Below are 22,942 nucleotides of genomic sequence, written 5' to 3'. Positions count from 1 at the left end.
AAGGTTGAGGACTGACAGGGACTAAGCTGGGAATGGCTTGGCTTGGCTTGAGTCCTCGCCTAATGACCAGTGTGATCATTTAATGACAGCAATAGGGAATTTATTTATTTATTTATTTATTTATTTGTCACATTTTTATGCCGCCCAACTCCCGAGGTATTACCAGGGTTGCTGTTACTAATATACTTGGTCAAGTAAAATTTCATTTTTCAACTGCATTTAGCGACAGAAATTTTGATCTCAATTACCCACATTAACCAAGGGCTACTTGTAGACGTAGTATAGAAAATGTGAAAATGTAAATAAAATTATCCACATGTAGTATTTCTGAAAGACTTAAGATAATCTAATATGAAAATAAAGATTGACATCAACTCTATTTGTTTACCCTTCTTAGAATGTTTATTACCCTGTTTCCCCCCAAATAAGATACCCCTGATAATAAGCCCAATCAGGCTTTTGAGCACATGGCAATAAGGCTAAGCGCTTATTTCAGGGTTCAAAAAAATATAAGACAGGGTCTTATTTTTGGGGAAACATGGTACATCTGTTAAAAATAAACATTTTGAATGAATGAATAGTTGATATCTGAGGGCAAATTGCACTTCAATCAGCATTCCTTTCTGGTTTCAGTTTAAGAAATGTTCCAAGTAACGGAGGTTTTTCTAAGCAGAATTGTTAACAGTGCTATTTATTTTCATCAGAGTTTCAGATGCTAAATGCTTAATTATCTTTGGCCTATTTCTCTTCATAGTATTTACTTTTAGATACAATGTTTGAAATACAGAATAGCGGATTTGATCTCAAGATTCCAATTTCTGTGTTCAGATGTCTTCTGCTTAACTGGGTTTGGTTTGGTTTTATAGGTAGTCCTCGGCTTATGACCATAACTGATCCCCAATTTTCTGTTGCTAAGTGAGGCGGTTATTAAGTGGATTTTCCCCAATTTTACAACATTTTTAACCACAGTTGTTAAGTGAATCACTGCAGTTGTTAAATTAGTTACATGGTTGTTAAGTGAATTACACTTTGCTTGTCAGAAAGTCACAAAAGGGGATCACATGATCCTGACTCGCTACAACCATCATAAATATAAATTAGTTGCCAAGCATCTGAATTTTGATCACATGACCATGGGGATGCTGCAACAGTCATAAGTGTGAAAACTGGTCATAAGTCATTTTTTTCAGTGCTGTTGTAACTTTGAATGGTCACTAAATGAATGGTTGTAAGTCCATTTATTGTAATTCCATTACCTGTACTACAGATAATGTTCAACTTTACGCAAGAACAAATTACTTCTGTGCAGCATAAGAATTATTAGTGAAACACTCTGCTAGAAAATCACAGAAAATTGATGCATACCAGTGTGAGCTTTTTTTAAATTCCAAACACCATTCTTTCATCTAAAACAATATTTGGTAAAGAAATACAGGAGATAAAAGAATTAGTTTAAGTAATAAATGTTTAATCAAAAATTTTACATATTATTAATAGCATTCATTTGGCCAAACATCTATACGGTTGTAATATCCTACTGTATATAAAGTGGGAATGTATCAAGTATATACTATGAAAGTGCAAATACCATTTTCAAGATTATAGTAGTTTTGTTTTTCTTTATAAAATTAATTGGTTTACAAAATAGGCTTGCCAAACTTTCTTTCAGAATTCTAAATTCAGTTAGGGGGCTGGTCTTAAATTTTAAATAAGTATCAAGAAAATACAAATTTAATATGCTAAATTTCATGCTCAGAATAAATTTTACAATGGAGTATACTTCACAATTTAAACCAAGTTACAGAAAACCAGAACCCACAAACTTCACTATCATCACAGAAAGCACTCATACATATCTTCTCTTAGCTTTGCAAGACATCTTAATGCAATACACAAAACCATGTGATATTCTATTTTGAAATTAAAATTCAAGGAAGCTGTATGTGTATTTAAAATATGTAAGACCAATTAGTGACGATAGTGTCAAGATCTATTTTAAGTTAAAAAGGATTCTGTAATAGCTTTTTAAAGAGATAATTTTCCAAGGCTAGAAAAAGGGATTCAACATCAATACTTTCAGGACAGGGCAATTAGAAGCCAAGCTAAAAATATAATGGATGTACAGCATATAATAACAGAGAAGCAGACTACTCCTTCCAAATAAATGTCAAGAAACAGTTTTTTTTAAATGGATTAAATAGTTAATATTTAATTTTATGAGCCACAGGGATTGCAAGATCCCAACAGTTATGCTTAAATGAAGGATTTAACACTTTTTTTTGTAACACACAGTAATCAATATATATACCTTTTCTGCCATCAAAATACCTTACTGTACACAATCAGTAGCAAGTTTTTGTATCAGACGTAACCAATCTTTCATATCAAGTCAAACAAAAAAGAAATGGAGTATTTCATTCATTTTACTTCTGTTAACCTAGACTTTGATTATTTGCAAGCAAAACAGTAATTTAAAACAATTACTTCTAGTTAAAGTTACAATCTGCATCACTAATTTACAATGAGGTTTTGATGTTTTTAAGCCAATTTCAACAAAACTTTTCTTCACAGTAGGACACCATTAGCGAAGGTTTGGGGTTGTTTTTATTATTTTTACAAAATATGAAACACCAATCATACACTAAATGAATATTGTGCAATTGAAAAGAATACATTGTAGTGTTTAATTATTTCTGTAAAAATGTTGACATATAAGGTATGATACTCCCACCACAGCTATAGTGTCTGCAAATAAGGAATTTGTCTGAACAGCTGAATTTGACACCCACTTTGCAGAGTGTGTGTGTGTTGGAAACACACTCTCTTATTCCTGTGTTTCCCCTCTCTTTTCAGCTGAAGCTCACACAACCTCACAGAGTGAAACTAGTAGGCTGGATGGAGATATAGGAGGCACACACAGATACTCACATATGCTGTACTGCCCTCAAATGCATGCTGACAAAGATAGGATAGGGAGAGAAGGAGAAAAAATAAGGCTCTCTGGAATCCTATGGGGATCCTTCTAGGTGTGCATGCTATACCTGTATGGGGAAGGCTTATACCCTATATAGGTATTGAGTGGAAAGGAAAGGCCATGAGTGGTTTTATGGAGGTTTCTGCAGTTCATAGCATACCATAGTATACTCCAGAACAGATAAGTAATATTCATTTAACTGTGTCAACTATCTATTTAGCTTAGGCAAAGGCACAGTAACATGTTTGTGATATTATTAATCTTTCCTAGGTTGGGGGGGGAGGGCGGGCAAGGAGACTGTCTCTAGCTTCAGAAAGTTGCAGACTTTGTTGTTTTGTAAAATGTTACTGCTCAAAGCAACTGCACTCAAAGTGCAGAGAATAAATAGAAAAGACTGCACTTCTGTTAAAATGTCTTTTCAACTGAGCCAACTTGGCTGTTTAAAATAACTGTCTTTAATAGCAGAATTAGATTTAATTAAAATAAAATTATGTTAATGCAATCATAATGGTGATAAATATGAGTGAAATTTAAAAAAAGATATATGTGTATGTGTACATGTGCATGTCATTGTGCATATGTATGTATTCTTTACATCCTTAAAAATAAGAGTTAGCATAAAAAACCCAATACTGCATATTTTTTATGTTGATTTGCTGCTCAGTTTGGCACATTTATACTGGTACATAAACATGAAAAGTATAATTAGAAAAGGTTCACTTTACCTCAGTTCATACTATTACTGATTAATTGGGGAAAGCAAAACATAATTTTAGTGCTAAACCTTCTTAAAGGATAAGACAAATAAGAGAAAAAGGAGAAAATGTTTTAAATGACTCTCTAAGGAAGCCTTTAATCTCCCCTTTCAGTTAAGGATCATCAGCCTAAGGCTAAATAGATAATGTATTGTGTTAGGAACATGGAGTACAAGCTTTCTACTTCCTCCAAACAAGCAAGCCGCTTTACTGTCCAATGCAATAGAAATTCCCTGAAAGGTTCAAATAAGCTTCATAAAGAACACCTAGGAAATTTCTATTTATCCCATTTTTTACAATTCGGGTAAACAACTGAGCTCTGCTAGGATTGGTCAAAGTTTCCACTATATATTATACCACTGATAATTGCCTAATCATTTTGGCTCCACAAACTATTCATTTTTCCCCCCAGACTTTTTGTGATTACACCAAATGCACATGTTCAGCCCATTCAGCTGAAGTTTTAGATGTCTGACGTGAAACATCTGAATTTACAATTTGGCTGCTCGTGTCTCCAGAAGCCTCTTCGCTTTGTGGAACTGTTTCTCCATAACTAATGTCTCCAGCAGCAGTAGCACCTTCTTCCCTTTGAGTGCTTCTGCCTTCATTTTTGACTGCATCTTCAGAAGGTGCATTTTCCTCTAGAAGATCTTGTCTTACTTGTGGCTGCTCCATTAACCTCTCTTCAGTACTGGGTTGCTGTGAATCATCATCTGCTTCTGTAATTGCGGAAGGAATGAGTGCAATACTCTGAGGATTCATGTCATGGAACCAAGCCATTATGTTTCCAAGGAGATTTTCATTTATATTAAGATCTTGGCTACCTGAGTCAGATTCACCAGATGCTGAATATAAGCCACTTCTTGTATTATTGAAAGTGCGAGAGCTAAGATGGTCTGTCAAAAACTGATCACTGTCTGCACTTAATTTTATCAGGCTATCACCAAGTTCTAAAAGTTCAGTGCTACTTAGAGCTGCTCTTGGATTATCTACATTTACAGGGCCAGAGTCTAACCTTGTAGGCAAAGAAGTACCTATTGCTCCTAATGAAGCTTCATTAGTCAGGAAGTCTCTAGTTTCATCGTCAATAACTAGGCCAGATTCTTGCAATGATAACTGAATAGCAAGAAGTATGTTTGGATCATCTTCATCCAAGGAACTCAGAGCCTATAAGAGATATCAAAATTAAGAAATGCCTATATACTGTATGCCAGTATAATCAATGATGATTATTTCGGCTAAGATTCTATTTGAAATCTGTTATGTAGTCAGTTCCATAACTAATAATAATAATATATATATATATATTCTAATAAGCTGATGAAGTTAGAAGATAGATAACAAGCTAAAGAAATAAAATAGTAAAGAAAAGATAAAAGACTATACCTGCAGAGAATCCTGGTTTTCAGAGCGACTAACAGGAGTATAGTCATGAAGAGAAGAGCTGTGAAGTATACTCATGGAAGCTGAACTCACCATGGAATTACCGTGTCTTCTGTTACTGCCGGCTTCTTGAGTATCTGCTCAAAGAAAGTTTACAAATTAAAACAAGGAGTGTACTTTTGTCTCCCCCTCCCCAACACTTTTTTGTAGTGGATGTTTTTCTAGGAATTTTGAATTAACGTGATGCTATAGAATACTTGAGACTAAAATATCCTTCTCTCTGTCTCTGTCGCTCTCTCTCACACACACACCCCTAGCAAATATTCTTTTAATAATTTTGGGGAGGGCATGTCTTCAATTGGCTTTGACACATGGTGATTGCTTAGATTAGCATCTCCATGTTTCTTGGCAAGATTTTCGATTTCCCCAATGCTTTCTTCAGGCTGAGAGAGAATGACTGATCCAAGGTCACTCAGTTGTCTTTGTGTCTAAGACTAGATCTCACTAAACTACATCAAGCTGGGAGGTGACTTGAAGAATTATATTGAAAAATTGGAAGTGTAATACTGGTATTATTTCAGATGTCAGGGAATGATAGTTGAATATCTATTCTGGAAAAGGAAAATTAGTATCTTCTATTCTTTGTATTTAGTATTTACTATTACCATATTTTTCGGACTTTAAGACGCTCCAGATTATAAGATGCACCTAGCTTTTCGGGAGGAAAACAAGAAAAAAAAAATCTGCCTCCCAACATCCATCCGTTAGTCATCTGGCCTGTTTGCTGCCACCGCCACTGCCCTTTCAGTGTGGCCCATTCACCACTGCAGCCCATTCTAGAACAGCTGATCAGCAGCACACCAAACCCCCTCCCCTTATTCTCTGTATAAGACACACAGACTTTTCCACTCACTTTTTTGGGGGGAGAAAGTGCGTCTTATACTCCGAAAAATACAGTATATAAATAGTACTTTTTTAGTATTTAGAAAAATAGCATTTTCTACTAATCAAAGGATAAAGCAATATGTGTTACTGTATCAGAGATTTTTTTTGATACTTTACAATAACATTTTGTACTGATTACATTACAATATTTTTTCAATAGTCACAAACCAGTGACTATTGATAAGTATAAAATGTAACATAGATTTATTTTTTCTTTTCTTTTTTAGTTAATGTTGTTGATTGGGGGTTTAGTTTGTATTCTTGTCTTTTCTATTTTCTAGTTTTTCCTTTGATGTCTATTTTTTAAAATTTAAAGATGGTTCTATTTCTTATTTAACTTTTAAAAATGTTAAATAAAAATAAAAAGACAAATTTCTGAAATATCAAGATATATTGATATGAACGACCAAAATAGAATGCACCTCAAACGATGCTTCATACTTTTCTAAAATAGTAGAAAGGAGAAAAGTTATCTAATTCTCAGTTTATTATGAAAGATAAAATTACATTTCCATCTCTATGCAATCTAATAAATTCTGAGAATCCTACATTTGTTAAGCATACTGCTATATCTAATTTTCATTTTGAAAGTCAGAAATATGGTACCTTTTTTTAAATATTTCACTTTTCTTTTGAGGACTTAAAAGAAGGGATTCTCTTTGGCAATTAATATGGTAATTGTGTTAACTAATCACTTCTTTTTGTTGAAAAACAACTGAATGATAGCCCACCATTAAACTTCTGATTAAATAAAAGCTGGTTAAAAGGAAAATAAAGACACTGTAGGAAAAAGGTTACCTAGTGTACTCTCACTTGGATCATCAGGATCTGGAGCATTACTCAGCAGACTCTGCATATCTCCACGTCGGCGCTGTCTGTGTCTCCTCCGATACTGAAATTCAGCATATTCCTGCATAAACCAAACGTTACAAAATACAGGGAAGCATGCAGTAATATATTTGGAGCACAACAAACAAGCTTAATGGGGAAAAAAAAATACTCCCTGTGATTTTATGCATTATAAAATCACCTGTTTCATAAAAAGTAAATAACTAAGTAGCAACCAACACCATGCAGTTTTGGTAAATAAAACTCCAAAAATACATAAATTTGCTAAATAAATTCAGCTAAGATCAAAGAAGCTGCTACTGCTGCATGATTGGTTGCATTTTTATGAGTATTTCAAGGCTATTAATTTAAACTAATCAGCTTAGTATAATATATGCACATATTATTTTATATATAACTGTGTGTGTGTCGATTGTGTGTGTGTGGTGTGTGTGTGTGTGTGTGTATAAAATCCAAATTGATATTGTATGCTCTTATTCTTCTTTTATCAGCACTGATAACAATGTAGCAGACTGGATGAACAGACTTTTGCTTCCCTCTTTGCTTTTCTCTTGATATAATAAAATAAGTATTGCCAACAAAAATTGCCTGATAATGTCTCTGTTAAAACACTCAGCAACACTCTACTAGTTCAGTCTATCAAGTGTTCTTTTTTTATGAGTTAATTACCAAAATAACCTGCAGCAGTTTTAGCAAGTGTCATATTGATAAATTATATCTTTGGATTAAGCATTCTAGCAAACTCAGTGTCATGAATCAATCATATTCAGAAATGTTCAATGTTCAATTGATCTAATCAGCATATTTTCCATCAACTGCTTATCATGTAATGTGAAAAAAAACCTTGACTTACAGTTCTGTGAAATCCTGGAACATTTTTTGTTCAAAATGAAACAGGGTGATAGTTGAATTATTTTCAGAGTCACTTTTTTTTTGGCTTTGGCTTTTTTTTTTTTTTTTTTGAAGGGCCACAGAAATCTGCAGCCCAGATTACTTTTGAAGTGCACCTAGTCCTAATTGATAAGTATTCTTTATTTCAAAAATCAAGAACACAGGTCAAAAATATCAGCACACATCCCCAATTGCAATGGAACTCAGTGGAGGACATATGAGGAGTCATCATAGGCATAAATATCAGTAATATTTATTAATTGTCCAGAAATAATATATATTTCATATAAGCATAACTAGCTTTAGTTTCTGATTAATTCAGACTGTGATGGCTAATGGATGGGGGTGGGTGGGTTTGAAAAGACTGTACATTATAATGTTATTTTTTCTAACTAATACCACAATCAGATGCTGTCAGTGATATAAAATGCACAAAATAGTTCAGAGGAGTTTCTTGGAAAAAAATTGTTGGTCTAGTCAATAATAAAAATTCTGAATTAGACAAATTTTTCATCCAATGCTTCTAAGGTGACTTTTTTTTTACTAACTTGCTTCAACTTTTCAAAAATATTCTCATCTTGCTTAAATATTGATCAAGCTTAGTTTAGGTAATAATTTCATTGTTTAGCATTATATAATAAACAGGCAAATTCTCAAATAAAATTATTAATTTCTCTCATACCAGTTATACAGCAGTGCAAACTTCAAATAAGATTCACTGATTTTGAATAATTAAAATGTTTCATTGCAAACATTTAATTATTGGGGGGAAAAGCCAGCCAGTTTATTTGAATATAAGAAGCAAACTATAGTCTTGCAAGCATAATGCTATCCAGTGACTATAAAAAGGAAATATGCATAAGTATGCAATAGTATAAATCACAAAACAATCCTAAAGAAAGGATTGAAGAAGAAGAAAAAATCCCTTCCTCTCTATCCCAGTTATTTTCATATTTATATTTCACGTGCCTGGAATTAGCAAGTTTTATTTTTTAATTTCCTTTTCATTTTGTAATCTTTTGTTGTTCTTGCTGATGACACATTAGGCTGGGGCTAATTGGATTCTCATAACTATATGGATAGTGTTTCTCCACTGTTCATTTTTCCAGTTTTTATTCAGTCTACTGTGCTATCTTGCAACAGTACGATGAACTCGTTCATAGAAATGATGGTGCTAATTGTAAGGCACAGATCAAAAACAAAATGCTAAAGATAAAAGGGCACAGTCAACTATGCTTATACACATGTGAATAATGCTCCTGCATAGGAACTATGTCATGGTTGCAATAGTGTTTTTTGCTGGAAGCACTCACCACCAAATGGGTACACTTGATCATAATTTCCACCTGTTCCTTTAATTTCCCAAAACTGGGTCAGCCCTTGAAAAAAACGAGTCCTTATGAGACGTCAGTAGAGGAGATAATATCTGAGTGTCTCCACAGATCTGAAGAACTACAGTCAGAAGTAAGCAATCTGGTTTTTTTTTAATCCATAGTCTCTCTAGTTCTTTCATAAAGCTAAGTAACAAGCTTACATCAACAGAGATACGAGGGAATGCCCAAACACATACGTACAAAAGAGCACTACCCTCTCAAAATATTTTCTGTAATTCCACTCCCCCCTCATCATATTGAATGAACAGTGAAGGTTCTGATCAAGCAGCTACTTAAGCTTATTGAAAAGAAAATAAGTTTGGAATACTTTCTATAAGAAGATCTCTGCTTACAAGGTGGCAGGTAGTCAGTTTGCAAAACTCTGATGTAAGGTTAGCGAACGTTGATAGCATATGAATATCCGAAGTAATACAATCCATACAAAAATCTAATGCTCTATAAATACCTAGGGTATGATGTAGAAGAATATGAAGCAGGTAAGACAAGTAGTTGGAAGGAAGCAGAAACAAGTTTGTGAAGATACTTTAAATAAAATCAACATGTTTAGTTCTTGTAGTGTAGAAATAAGGTGATCAAATCATAAGGGCTCACAATCAAATAGCTACCATTTCCACCATCACATAACTTTAATAAAAGATTCTTGAAAAGTAAGTGAAATTAAATACTGAAATAGTGAAATATAGACTGTAGAAAGTAATTCAAAGATCTCTAACAAGATTAGAAGTGGACTAACTCATCCATTTGGCTACATATATGAATAATGGTGCCCTTTAAGCTGAAGCCAACATTTTCATCACTTCCTTTGAAAAGAAATCAATGGAATAATTAACCAACACCAAGGGAATAATCTTTTGTGATAAAATACTAAAATGCTGTTATTGAGTTAGAACATCTAATTTTTGCAGCAACTGAAATTAGTATATGCCATTCTGTGAAATCACTGACTCTTGGGATTCCCAGAAAAGACTTTAAATGCTAAAAATGGCCATCACTGTTAAAACCACAGCAGACGGAAGCCTTGCATTTTAAGGGTAAACAAAATCTAGCCTGCTCTCTGGTATATCCATACAGTTTAAAAATATAGAAAGAGGTTTTTTTATTATCTATTTCCTTTCTGTTCAAGAATGCCACTTAGATTTTATCAGTTGCTTCTCTTAATGCAATGAAAATGAATTTCCTGGAATCGGGGAAAAGTGCTGGAAAATGGGATTGCTGATGATGTGACCACCTGAACCAGAGATTATTTAAAAACATCATCCTTGGGCCTGGTTTAGAAATGCTCAATTCCAGAATAGTCTCCCTACAACTAGATAGAAGGTCTGAGAAGAATATTAAAATTAATTCAAGGCAAATTACCAACTTTTTATTTGATTTGATGACGGTTTAGGGATCATTGATATATGTAGATAGAATCAACAATTCAAGAGAATATACCTACTTTTTCTGAAAAACAAGATGCTTTTCTAAGATAGAGATGATGTGGCTACTATATTAAGGTTTCTAAAGTACCAATACTGCCAAAGACTTTTTTGGATCATAATCCTAGAATTTGTGAAAGAAAATCCAGTTCTTAAATTCTATAGAAATAAGAAATAGTGGATTGTAAAAAAAAATTTTTTTTTAGAAATAATTTAGATAAAAGTATTGATTTAAGAATTGTTTGGAACAAAAGTAAACTTTTAACAGAAATTATTTTATACAACATAATAAAACAACATAATAAGACAAAATGATAACAAAAAAGAGGCAGAAGAAAACACAAGCTATTTTGGATGGTATAAGGAGAAAAGAAGAAAAATTAAATAAATTTCCAGACAAGGCAAGCATGTCTCAACAAAATAAAACTTTACAAAGATTGTTATCTATGTTAACAGAGAAATGGAAATAAAAATGTACTATATAAAGCCAAAAAATATATATCCTTGAGTTTACAAACAAACCAGGCACATTTTTGGCATATAAATTACAAAAAAGAAAATAATGCTGAAATTACAAATGGAAGACACTGTATTAATGGATAGCATAATAATATGGAAGGCATTTCATCAATATTATTTCAACTTGTATAATGCAAGTAATATATCTCTGAAGAACATAGATGTATTCCTAAATTTTACTGAGGATTACAGAAGTACAGAAACAAATTATGAATGGATCTATAACAATAAGGAAAGTTTGTGAAGCTATAAAAAAGATTAGCTGAAAAGGTGCCTGGACTGGATAGATTACTAGGTTCTTATTATAAATATTCTGAGGATGAATTTTTACAAGTTTTACAAAATACAGCACAATGAATATCTCACAGGGAGTGAAAACGCAAGGAAGTTGGAAAGAGGCTAATATGGTAGTAATACTTAAAGAGGAACAAAATTTGGCTTTACAAGGCAGTATAGTTGAATCATTATTGAATAATGAGTAAAAGTTGTTTACAACAATGCTGACTGACAAACTAAAAGTAATTTTTAAGAATGTATTCATGGGGATTAATATGGATTTTTACTTAAAATATAGTTAAAGGACACTATTAGAAATGTGTTGGACCTTTTGGAATATTTGGTATAATGAAAAATAAGCCACTTGATTTTCTTAGATGTGTAGTAGTCCTTGGATTGGACCTTCTTGTTCAAAGTTTTGGAATAACTTGGATGTGGCTTTCTTGTTCAAAATTTTGTAAGATAATGAACTTTGGAAAGAACTTTATAAAATGGGTAAGAATGATTTATACTTCAAAGGAAGCATGAATAACTGCTAATGGATATCAAACAAAGGATACAGAAAGGAGCAGGACATGTATGTCCTATCTTGTTTATTGTGGTTCTTGAAATACTGAATTATAAGACAGGATAAGAAGATTTAGGAAGTAAATATAAAAAAATAGCTTACAAGTTAAGGGCTTTTGCAGGTAACTTGGATTTAGAAGCCTTAGCAGCACTCACTCTTTCATCAGACAATATTGTCTAAAATGTGTAAAGGCACTTCAAAATTACATTGTAAATATGAACAATAAGAAGTACCTTTCATCTTGCTTGGTGGAAGTATAGAAAATTTTGGATTCAAATACACTGATTCAGAGAATTTTAAAGTTTACAATTTGAGACCAGAAATCTTTCTTCTGGAATTGATGAACAAAGAGTTGGAAAAAGTCTCAAAACTCTGATTTTTTTAATATGACAAGTAGAGCCAGATTATTGTACTGTATTTATAAACTTTCAGCAATACCTATAATGGAAGATTGGTTCATGAAGATGATGTAATTTGCTGAGATGGCCAAACTGATTTACTTCATTAGGGAAAAGACATCATCATGTTTTTTGTTGATTGGAAATCCTTTATGGACTTTTTGCATATAACAGAAAAAATGGACATAGGTTTATGGTTTTGATGATTAGACATGAGATTATAGAAAGAAGAGAGTCATATTGAGGCTTTAGAAAAAGAGGTAAATTTATAAATTGTACTTATAGCTGCTGTATAGAAGACTGAAACCACATCTTATTGTTATCTTTTTCCTTTCTTTTTTATTTCCCCCCTTTCTTTCAGTTTTTAGCTTTTTTTAGCTTTTCTTTTATTTCTATCTCTTTTTTTCCTCCTTATGTATATTAGTTAGTATTAGTTTTGATCTTCATTTTTAAAATTTTCAATAAAATTATGAAAAAGAAGGAAATGCTCAGTTCCAAAATAAATATTACCAATTACAACTCCAGAAAAGAGGTTGCTATAATCATGATCCACCCCCATTTTCAGAAGTACAATCCTCCAACTCATTTAGTGAAGTAGTGGCAATGTACACAAGACAGATAAGGCAGAGAGATTGTCTATAGTCGGAATACTTCCTGAAGTCTATTTTATATGCCACAAACTCTGCAATCTCTTGAATGGTGCGGGTTGGAATGAGTTGCACGTAAAGTAAACAATAATTTTTTGAAAAAGAAAAGATTTACAAAGATAAAACAAAACATGTATAATTGTCATCCACAAGGAAAACAAGAGGAAACAAATGTTCTCTGAGAAGAAAAATCCAGATGCAATTGCTTGTTTTGCAGTAAAAAAAGAAACTGCCTAGAGAAAGATAGAAACTACCACCAGGAATATGCATGCTGGGATAAAGATATTCCTGCCAAAAGATCTTTCACACCACTAAATGTTTCCTGTATTTCAAAAAATTTATTAGTTTATCTGAATGTAATATAAAATACAAAAATACAAAAGACAGTAATAAGAAAACAAAGGAGGGAAAACGGAAGGGAGAAAACTGTAGGGCAAAGGGACAAAAGAAAGAAAAGGCATTGACTTTCCACCTAGATGTTTCCTATGTGAACTCTGTGTAGGAGTATCAACTTTATGGGTAAGATACCAAGAGCACAAAGAAAGATAAAAATCTTAGCCATCACACAACAGATGTAAAAAAAATATATATCCATGATACAAAAAGGAAGTTAAACTCTTCTGGTTAATCTGTTACAATGTTACATTAGCTTTTTGTTTGTGATCCAATGCCTGGGCAGAAAATGGTCTTACAGGAACATATTTGTGCTCATTAAAAGCAAGATTTTAAAATACTTGTAACTACAAGACAGTAGCCAAGTAAGAAGCATTAAAAAAAATTTAAAAAATGAAAATTATGTACCAAACAACAGCTAAATAGTAAACTCAATTCAGGAGCCAGCTCGGTAAGTGACTGTTGTTTTGTGGTACACTGTTGGCAAGGTTGCTCTGCCATGACAACCTGATTGCAGCGTTCATTTTCTAACAATCAGGAGGAAGTAGGGAGCTTCATTTGCAAGGGATAGAACATAATTGCTCTCATTCGTTTAACTAAGTTCAAAATTCTATTTCAGTTGTGACAATTATCACCATTTGCCCTGCCAGAACTCAAGCAGACGTTGAGAAGCTGGAAGACCAGGCTGCCGATCAAACCCTTAAGGACAGAAATTTATATGTTATATATTATTCACCACTGGATAGGAAAAAAAAATCCTTGCATTGTAAAGCTACAAAAAATAGAAAGTCAAACCACACCTTGCAAACTTTTGTACAATTTGCAACAACATTGGGAAGCTATTCATGCAAAGTGAAATTCCTTAATTATTTCTGTAATAAGTAAATTTATATAACTAAAAATGACAAAAATTACCTCAGGGGATGCAAATCCTAAATATTCCCAATCCCATGTTCCACCAGCAAAGCTATAAATTAAACATACTTTGTTATTGGAGAACAGAATTAACTATGAACAATTTCCCCTCAACCAGACAATTGAAAAGTTATTTGCTAATTAGCTATTTATATAATTTTAATAGCGTTAATAAGCCAAGAAAATTAAAAATTGGTCAAGATTTCAAATTATCAATCTAAACATTCATTCATTGCATGGACACAAAAACATATCCCACTCAATCCAATCCCACCAACTTTTTCAGTTGAAACATGGATAGCTAGTGCTAACACTACTTTCTAGTTGGCCAATAACAGCAACATTTATTTATTTATAATTTCAACTTTCTTGGCTACCACTAATAAAGACTCTGGGCAGCTAGTAAGGATTACAATAGTAGAACAATTAAAAGAAGTTCTAATGGTGTGGGAGAGGAGGAAATGGAACCAAACAATTCAGTAACATCCAGCCTTACATCCTGCTTTCTTGAAGGCAAGGAAGGTCAAGGATCTTTGGATCATGGACGAAATTTTCTGCTAATGCCTCAGGAAAAGGTATACCATACACATTTAGTTAGAATGGACTTAATGGCTACATTGAGAACCTGACAATCTAATGCAATATTTGAATCAGAAACAGCAAAAATTACAATTCAACCTTCTGTGCCTTGTTCCGAAAATGAGTGGTTGAAGTAATCTCTTCTCTGAATCAGTTCAAGAAGAGCACATTAACCTATTTTTTTTGCTTTTTATTTAAAAGTGTATCACGTTTTCTGTCATCATGATTAATTTTCAAGTGTAATTCTATTTTCAAGGTACTATTTTCACATTTATTTAATTTATTTATATAGCTGCCCATATCACATATGTGACTCTAGGGAGCTTATCATAAAATAAATAGAATGCAAAAAATATACAATATATAAAATAAATATTTCTTTTCTCCTATAAATAAAATTTGGTATAAAATATTTGATTTAATATGATCATTTACTATGAGAATAAAATTTATGCATTAAATGTATAAACTGTCCATTTCATAAATATGAATTTGGGCAGCTCTGAATTAAAAAGAATGAAAACCAGAGTTAAAGTAGCAAAAAGGATATAAAAATAGCATCTGAGAAGGCTTACAAACATTCAAAGAAGCCATGACACAGGTTTACCCTTGCTATCAGGGCCCCAGGCTCCATGACAAAACCAGGTTTTTAATGCCCTGTGAGAGATCAGCAGGGTTAGGGCAATTAATAAGTTAATCAGACTATCTAGCATATTTACAAATGCCACAGAGCTCTAATTCCTGGTATTGGCACAATTCTGTACTCATGAAAAAAGGTCAGCTGTTCAAAGGGCAACAAATAAAATTCTGTGTTTCATAACACAGCACATATATGTAGGGACATCTGCATATACATTTTACTTCAAAGTTTCTAAGGACAATTCTGCACTCTCACCTCTAACAAAATGGAACATGCATAACTTTTCTCCTTATTTTAATTTTAGTCACAAGCACCAATGCACCCCATGACTTAAAATAATTAAGCAATGGAATGATTAAACCAAGTTCATAAATTTTTAAAATGAATTATTCAAGGCAAACTATTTGCTGTTTTTCTAAATCATGGGTAGGCAGCCTGATGCTTTTCAGATGTTTTATACTTCAACTTGCATCAGCTCAGCTAGTATTGGCTATGTTAAAAGAATGAAAAGAGTTGCAGTCCAAAACAACTGGACATCATCAGTTTACTATACCTTACTCTCAACAAACAAGGTTGTAAGACAGGCTTACCATACTTGGTACTTACAAATTGTACTTCTTTTGGGGTGCAAGTCTTTATTTTATGGGATTACCTGCGCCTTGGAGCTTCTGGAGAATCAGCAGGAGCAACTCCACGGGCTACAGAAGCTAAGAACTCTTGCCTCTTCTGTTGAACAAGGCAAGCTGCCCGGATGATTTTATGGCGGGGAGTACGAAGGTAAGGTCTGTTCACTTTCTGAGCAAGATCTTCTGTAACCATTTCAAGGTCTGTCTACAATAGAAAATAATACTGTAACCAACACTTTACAAGATGAAAATATATGTGCCGGCTATATAATCAATGATGAAGACAAATATATGCACAAAAAGATGCATTCCCTATTATAATGGTTAGGGATATAACTAAAATTAAATTCTACTGGAATTTATAGTTCCAGTAAAAAATTGAGGTTTCTATGGTTTACTATTTTATAACTGTATAATCCACTTAAGCAGGAAGCATTACAACACATGCAATAATGCACTTTTTACTATACCAATAAAAAAAGTAAGAAATCTTTTGAGTTTTAGATTGGCAGCAACACCCCAAGGAGTCATTTTATTTATTAAAGTGTAATCCCTTTGAAATTAACATTTTAAAGAGCCATTTATTTCTTGTAAAGAGTGCACTTCAATGACTTCTATAAGAAGAATATCCATTTAATGTAGATTATAATTTATTAATGCAATGTAGAAAAAATAATTTGGGGAAAAACTCGGTAAAATGATAGGTTCAATCTATTAAAGCCATAAAATTATATCAGCTGAAAAAAGCTGGTTACTAGAGGCTTCTGATAAGTGAGCAGTTATGCCCCTGTGATAGAGCTGAGGTCGAACATGCTGTGGAGCATGTTCTTTTACACTGCCCTATGTATAACGAGGGCAGGACTAAATTACTGTCTCTCCTAGAAACAGATCTCTCTGGATCCAATGCTAGTAATTTGACCTTATATTGTTTAGGGGATGGCTCCTCACACATTACTTCTCAGGTTTCTAAATTTTTTTAAAGAGCCGTAACCATTAGAGGAGAATGCTGTAATTCCTCTCAGCCAAGGCTTCTGGTGGCCAACTGTTCATGATGTTACTTTTCCCATGTTCTTTTGTAATTATATTTGTATTTTGGTCTGTGACAGCAAATAAAAGTGTGTGTGTGTGTGTGTGTGTGTGTGTGTGTGTGTGTGTGTGTGTGTGTGTATATATATATATATATATATATATATATATATATATATATATATATATATATATATATATATATATATCGCTGGTTACTAAACAATAAATGTTGTTTGCACATTTGTGAATGCACATACCTGGATTTTGTGTTAGATTCATATTTATCTGGGTTGTTAAGTCATCTTAGAAAAATAAATCTATGAGAATGGCTGGGCTGAGGGAATGGGGCTGATTCAAGCTTATCTAGTGAGTTTCTATGGATGAAGTTAGATTTGAACCTGTTTCATAATACTCCTAGGACCTAGGCAATGGTAGTGAACTTGTGACATGCCACTATATTTTGGGTGACATAGTTGGATTTGCCAACATCCAACAATTATTCTCAAAAATGTCCCTGTTCTTGTACAATTTTTGCAGGTTGCACAAGAATGCTCTTGTATGGCCTTCATGTCCCCTAGAAATCATACCAGAATTGAACCTCCAAAAATTGTGCAAGAATGAAATGTGCTTTTGCATGATGTTCAGAAGCAGCATAGGCCACAGAACATCATTCTTCAAAGCCATGTTAAGATCAAAGGGTTCATGTGACTCAGAGCAGCCTTGAATAGGCCATAGGGGTCTGTCACAAAGAACATCAGCTGAAGGTAAGTGGCTCATGGCAGATCCTGGGAAGTGTTGGGTTATCCCACCATTCCCCAGGCTGATGCACTTTGGGAACAGTGTGAGGCAGTCTTTTGAAGTAGCATTGGGGCTGAAATTAAATTGTGGGTGTCTACTTCAGGCTCAGCTTTGACCCTGCTGCTGAGTGCCACTCATCAGGGTGACTTGGATTGGAGATCGGGAAGATAAGAGAATTGTTCCTGTATTGTTCAGAGAAGTGGGTATAACACACTAGCGGGGTCAAGTCTGAATTTTTGATGCGCTGAGCCCAAAAAGTTGGCCATCACTGTCTTAATCCAACTTTTTAACAATTACACTATATTGATAAAAATAAGAATAAAACATATAGTAAAGTGGGGTCAAGGGAGTCTTTATATAGCATCTTGGACAAGTCTTTATTTTCTATTGTTAAAGTTGTTTTTTTATTATTATATTTCTATAATGCCAAATCTATCAAAGTCAATATTCCCCCCCCCCCATGCAACTGACAAATAAAGTATTTGCAATACAAATAATCAAAATACTGGCAATAAGTAAGATAAATGTGTTTGTAATGCATGACTAGTTTATCAAATTATGGCTTGAGAAGTGTTGGGTGGGGTTCAGAATGCCTGGCCAATCCAAGTGTCTCAGATCAGAGTCTTCCTATCAAGCAACTACTTAAGGTTAGTGGCACAGATCCAAGGAGCACTGAAGCATTGTCTTCCTATGTGATCTTTTATTATGAGATGGTAAAACAATTGGGAGAAATCATAACTGGTAGATGAGAGCCGTGAGTAGCTCAGGATACTTTTTGTAAAGATGGCGTAGTAGAGAAGGCTCAAAGTAATGCTTTAAGCTGTATGGAATGATTTATTTGGTCAAGGATGCATAGTAAAATACCTGATTGTGTAGATGTAATTTTGCAACATGCATCACTTTCCTAGCGTTTTCTAAAAGGTATTCAAAAGATAATGCAGGGCTAGAATTGTTGGCCATACGTACAACATGATGCAAAGATGCTGAAAGGGGAATAACTGCTATGGCAATCAGAAGAGTAGTGAAGATTCTGTTGGGAGTTCTACTTAAGTGCATACTGAACACAACATATTCAGATGTATGTTGGTGTAGCACACTTGCAAAAACAACAACATAGGAATTGCTATTTTCTGAGTTGGTATGCAGGCACAGAATCCCTTTGTCTAAATCTTGATAAAGAAGAATTGCAGAACAAGGGCCACCACAGGGTAATATATTTACCTGCATTAGTTCAAATATTTCTTTCTTTGTGCTTTTTGGTTCTAGAAAGAATCCATAAGGATAAGAACACTTCAGAATCCGTCGAGTTTTGAGGAGTTCTTGTACTGCATCTTCAATGAATGTGGTATCAGGACAACTTCCTTCTGCTGCAAGATATGTTCGGGTATTGCAAGTAAATGTTTATTTTTTTGGTTCCTGAAAAAACTACTTCAGCAAGCATAAGCTCTCTTCTGAATTAAACAAAAACTATTAATATCGTATAAAATTAGAATGGTTTCTCAGCCTTGACTTCAAATAAAAAAAAAATACTTGCAAGTAACTTTCGAATTGACTGTATTCAGATTTCTGAAATTAGTAAAATTAGATTATGATAGCCATCCAAAGCAGATATTTCAAGATATAAACATGATAATTAGTTTTGTGACTGAAAAGTGAACAATTCTTACAGATATATAATTCTGATTTTTCTATTAATACTTCAACCTATATACTATTATTCTTTTTTAATGACTTGCTATTAAGATTTCATGTTGTTAAAAATAAAACCACAGAAACACTAGCAGAGTTTTTAGACATGAAAACAGATACAAAAATGCATTAAAAATACCCCCAAACCATACAAATTTGAATTCAATGAAGAAACTTTTGAGTAGATAAATTGTAAATTCTAATTATATTCTTAACAGAGTATTTTTATTTCTTCATTCAAGTATTTATAACTTTTTCTATAGCAGTAAAGGCTGGCAGAATATTAACAATTACTATATAAAACCATAAACAACCGGCACAAAAACAGAGTAAGTTCTAACCTGTTGTTGTTCAGACCAAAATCTTTGGTAAATATCCAAAATTTCTCTTGGGACTGAGAAGGAAACAACAGCACTGCAACTAAAAATGCCTTTCCTCATATCCATGCATAATGTATAGTTGTGATGGACACAAAAGAAAATCCTTTACCTTATCTTAAAAAGGACAGATGTATCTAGAGAACAATGCTTCCTTAAATATAAAAAGGGAGTATTTAGCTGGGCAAAAATACTTTGGGTTCTGTTCAGACTGAAGCATCAATTCAAAGAGAAATGCAGGAAATGCATCCGTTTGACGCTAGTATATTGTATATCAAAGAGAGATTTAGAATGAGATTTAGTTGTTATAATTTTGTTGCAGAGAATATGGCATATTTTCAAACACGCCTAAAATGCTCTGCTATATATAATATAATGTATTAGATCATTAATCAAACATAGTTGGCAAAAATAATTAAATTAATACAAGAATATTATTCTGAGTCCTCAACCATACTGTAGGGGGGGGGGAAAGGCACTTACATCCACCAAGGGCTCTACTCAGCTGCTCCATTTTTTCTTTGGCTGTTTTGAGAAGGCGCTGTTCCAACTAAAAGAAATAAAATGAAGACAATAATGAAAACTTTGTATTTTGAACAAATAAAGTTGGAAACTGATTTAACACAACTATTCGTAATCATACCTGATAGCTGAGCTCATGGTTCTTAAATCTTGTATAATAGTGCATAAATCTGTCAAGTTCTTGAAATCTTTTGTGTTTCTTTTCAGCCTCGAAAAAAATGTTTAAAAAGGGAAGAAAAAAGCAGATTTTAAATTTTCCTCATAAACAAGACCAAATATTCCACATTCTTAAATTGTGTACAGTAGAAATATACTCACACACAGTAATGAATATTGAACAAATAAATTAGTCATCTGAATTCAACAGACAAAATAGAGTAGTTAATCAATTTTGAATCAAAGAAACTCATGATATACTGGAAGACCTTGGGTTTTAAAAGTCAAGTGAGGCCAAACATGTTGATTCTGTCTGGATACAATGCTCACTCCATTCTAAAATGAAAGGGAATAGCTGTTCCATAATGATTTTTTTAATTATAAAAGTGGTATTCTAAAAGGTCAGGTTAGGCCCCATCTACTTATTAACTAGAAATTCTGGCTGAATAGTTTACAAGAGACACTTGCTGACTACGAAAATTCAAAGTCTCTTTTTTCTTTTGTAGTCCAATATAAGGGGCAAGTGTCTTAAAACTGAAGCCTCCTCCACCTTTTTCTATATTGCCACTTTCAATATAATGCAAATGTTAGGACATTTTAACAAACTCAAAATATATATCAGCACTCCCTTGCTGCAATTAATGAACTGAACTACTAAGGGTTTTTTTTTTCCAGTCAAAGTAATGCAGCTACTATTATGAACCAGTAAATCAAATTTTGTTGTTGGTAAATGATATTTTGGATTACATTTGAAACAGATTTTCAAAAACAGTTCCTCTCGCTCACAAGAAAGGCTTTAATCTTTCACTTCACATCTGTTTTCTGTACCTTTAATTTTGGATACTGATAGAAAATTTGGCTGGCTTTCAATTACTGCTGAGTTCGACCTTTGCTTAAATTTCTGATATGCACAGAAGACACGGATGAAGAATGTTTATGAGGCTCATATTACATATATTTTGGAAACGGATAGATGATGAATACTTAACTAACAAAAATACTTTTTAAAGTTAGATTTAACATCATCTTAGTTCATGTTAACTAAGTTAATGTTAATTGTCTAGCTATGAGTTAAAGAATCACAGCTTAGCACAATGTATGGAATCAGCCATTATATTCAAAACAAGAGAATAACACATAATGATGATGATGATCTATTCCTGAAAATAAATCATTTTCTTACCTCTGCTGTCATTTCTTTAGATTGTTCTTCTACGTGTTGAATTACTTCATAGCGAGTACATCTATAATATCCTCCAGTGGAAGAACTATGTTTTTTCCATTCTTCAAGGCATATCCAACAGAAATCATATTTGCACTAAGAAAGGAAAAGATATACATACAGTATTCTGATATACTATACTACACTAAAAATGTAATTATATCTGAGATGATGACTTCAGTAATAGGTCTTTATCAATTCTTTAGCAAAGTCTAAAACTGATAAATGATTATTAACTATGAGTCATCTGAAATTATTATCTAGAATGTGATTTAGATAAATGTTGCCTTTTATAACAGTATACTACCCTAAAATATGGCTTGGTCCAATTGTGCCTATCTTTCTGAAAACACTAAATATATCTTCTGGTTCTTTTTATTTTTCTTTAGACATTGGGTCTAAGAGTGACATAACCCTGGACAATATTTGTTCACCTTTGCACACTGCATGTGGTTGCATCCTTCATTTTTCTGAATGGGAGATTTACAGTTGGCACATGGTTTGGAGTTTGTGAGTAACCATAAGCAGTTAGCAGCATCTTCATAAGCTTCACTAACTCCCACAACTTTGAAGAGGGAAACAAAAATATTAGGTGCATATAATGTTCATGTAATATTTCTTAAAACAAAAGGCTCACTGCACTTCCTATTTTTTTAAGTTTGTAACCTAATGTTAAAAAACCTAACTTTAAAAATTTTTGACACAGAATTTAATTGAACTTGAAAACCATTTGAGATTATAATTTCCTATTCATGTGACACTGACCACAGGGGTTCTGCAACTCTCCCCTCTTCTCCCACCTGCCTATCTGTCCCATCATTTCAGCTGCCTATCGAGTGCACCAGCGAGTCCAAGTCTGCTCCCTACTTTCCACATTCAAAAGGCTTCTGCAAGTTACAAGGCCCAGCAGTACAAATAAATTGCTCCACGTACCCTTGCATTTATTTGCAACTACTGGTAGGTGCATCTAGGCAATGCA

At 33.3% G+C, this 22,942-nt stretch overlaps 1 protein-coding gene across 6 annotated transcripts in view; it reads right to left on the bottom strand.

The window, feature by feature from the left end:
* Positions 1 to 1,447: 1,447 nt before the first annotated feature.
* ANKIB1 (ankyrin repeat and IBR domain containing 1) overlaps positions 1,448 to 22,942 on the bottom strand; it is a 51,946-nt gene continuing 30,451 nt past the window's right edge. Inside the window, exons 11-21 of one of the 6 annotated variants that reach the window (XM_034402258.3) lie at positions 22,398 to 22,528; positions 21,925 to 22,059; positions 20,707 to 20,793; positions 20,547 to 20,613; positions 19,219 to 19,364; positions 16,197 to 16,375; positions 14,326 to 14,377; positions 6,856 to 6,967; positions 5,116 to 5,249; positions 4,764 to 4,896; positions 1,448 to 4,448 (exon numbers count right to left, since the gene is read on the bottom strand). In XM_034402258.3, coding sequence (XP_034258149.1) covers positions 4,153 to 4,448; positions 4,764 to 4,896; positions 5,116 to 5,249; positions 6,856 to 6,967; positions 14,326 to 14,377; positions 16,197 to 16,375; positions 19,219 to 19,364; positions 20,547 to 20,613; positions 20,707 to 20,793; positions 21,925 to 22,059; positions 22,398 to 22,528 — 1,472 coding nt within the window. In that variant the 3' untranslated portion in view covers positions 1,448 to 4,152. Of the gene's footprint in view, positions 4,897 to 5,115; positions 5,250 to 6,855; positions 6,968 to 14,325; positions 14,378 to 16,196; positions 16,376 to 19,218; positions 19,365 to 20,546; positions 20,614 to 20,706; positions 20,794 to 21,924; positions 22,060 to 22,397; positions 22,529 to 22,942 lie in introns of all 6 variants that reach the window. The other 5 variants (XM_087892882.1, XM_087892883.1, XM_034402254.3 and 2 more) reach the window with 5 other exon arrangements.

The sequence above is a fragment of the Pantherophis guttatus genome, chromosome 4 (genome assembly GCF_059756535.1).
Source record: "Pantherophis guttatus breed Tessera chromosome 4, ASM5975653v1, whole genome shotgun sequence".
In the NCBI taxonomy this organism is placed as follows: Eukaryota; Metazoa; Chordata; class Lepidosauria; order Squamata; family Colubridae; genus Pantherophis; species Pantherophis guttatus.
Note: the sequence above shows the minus strand (reverse complement) of the source record. Positions and strands in the feature narration are given on the sequence as shown.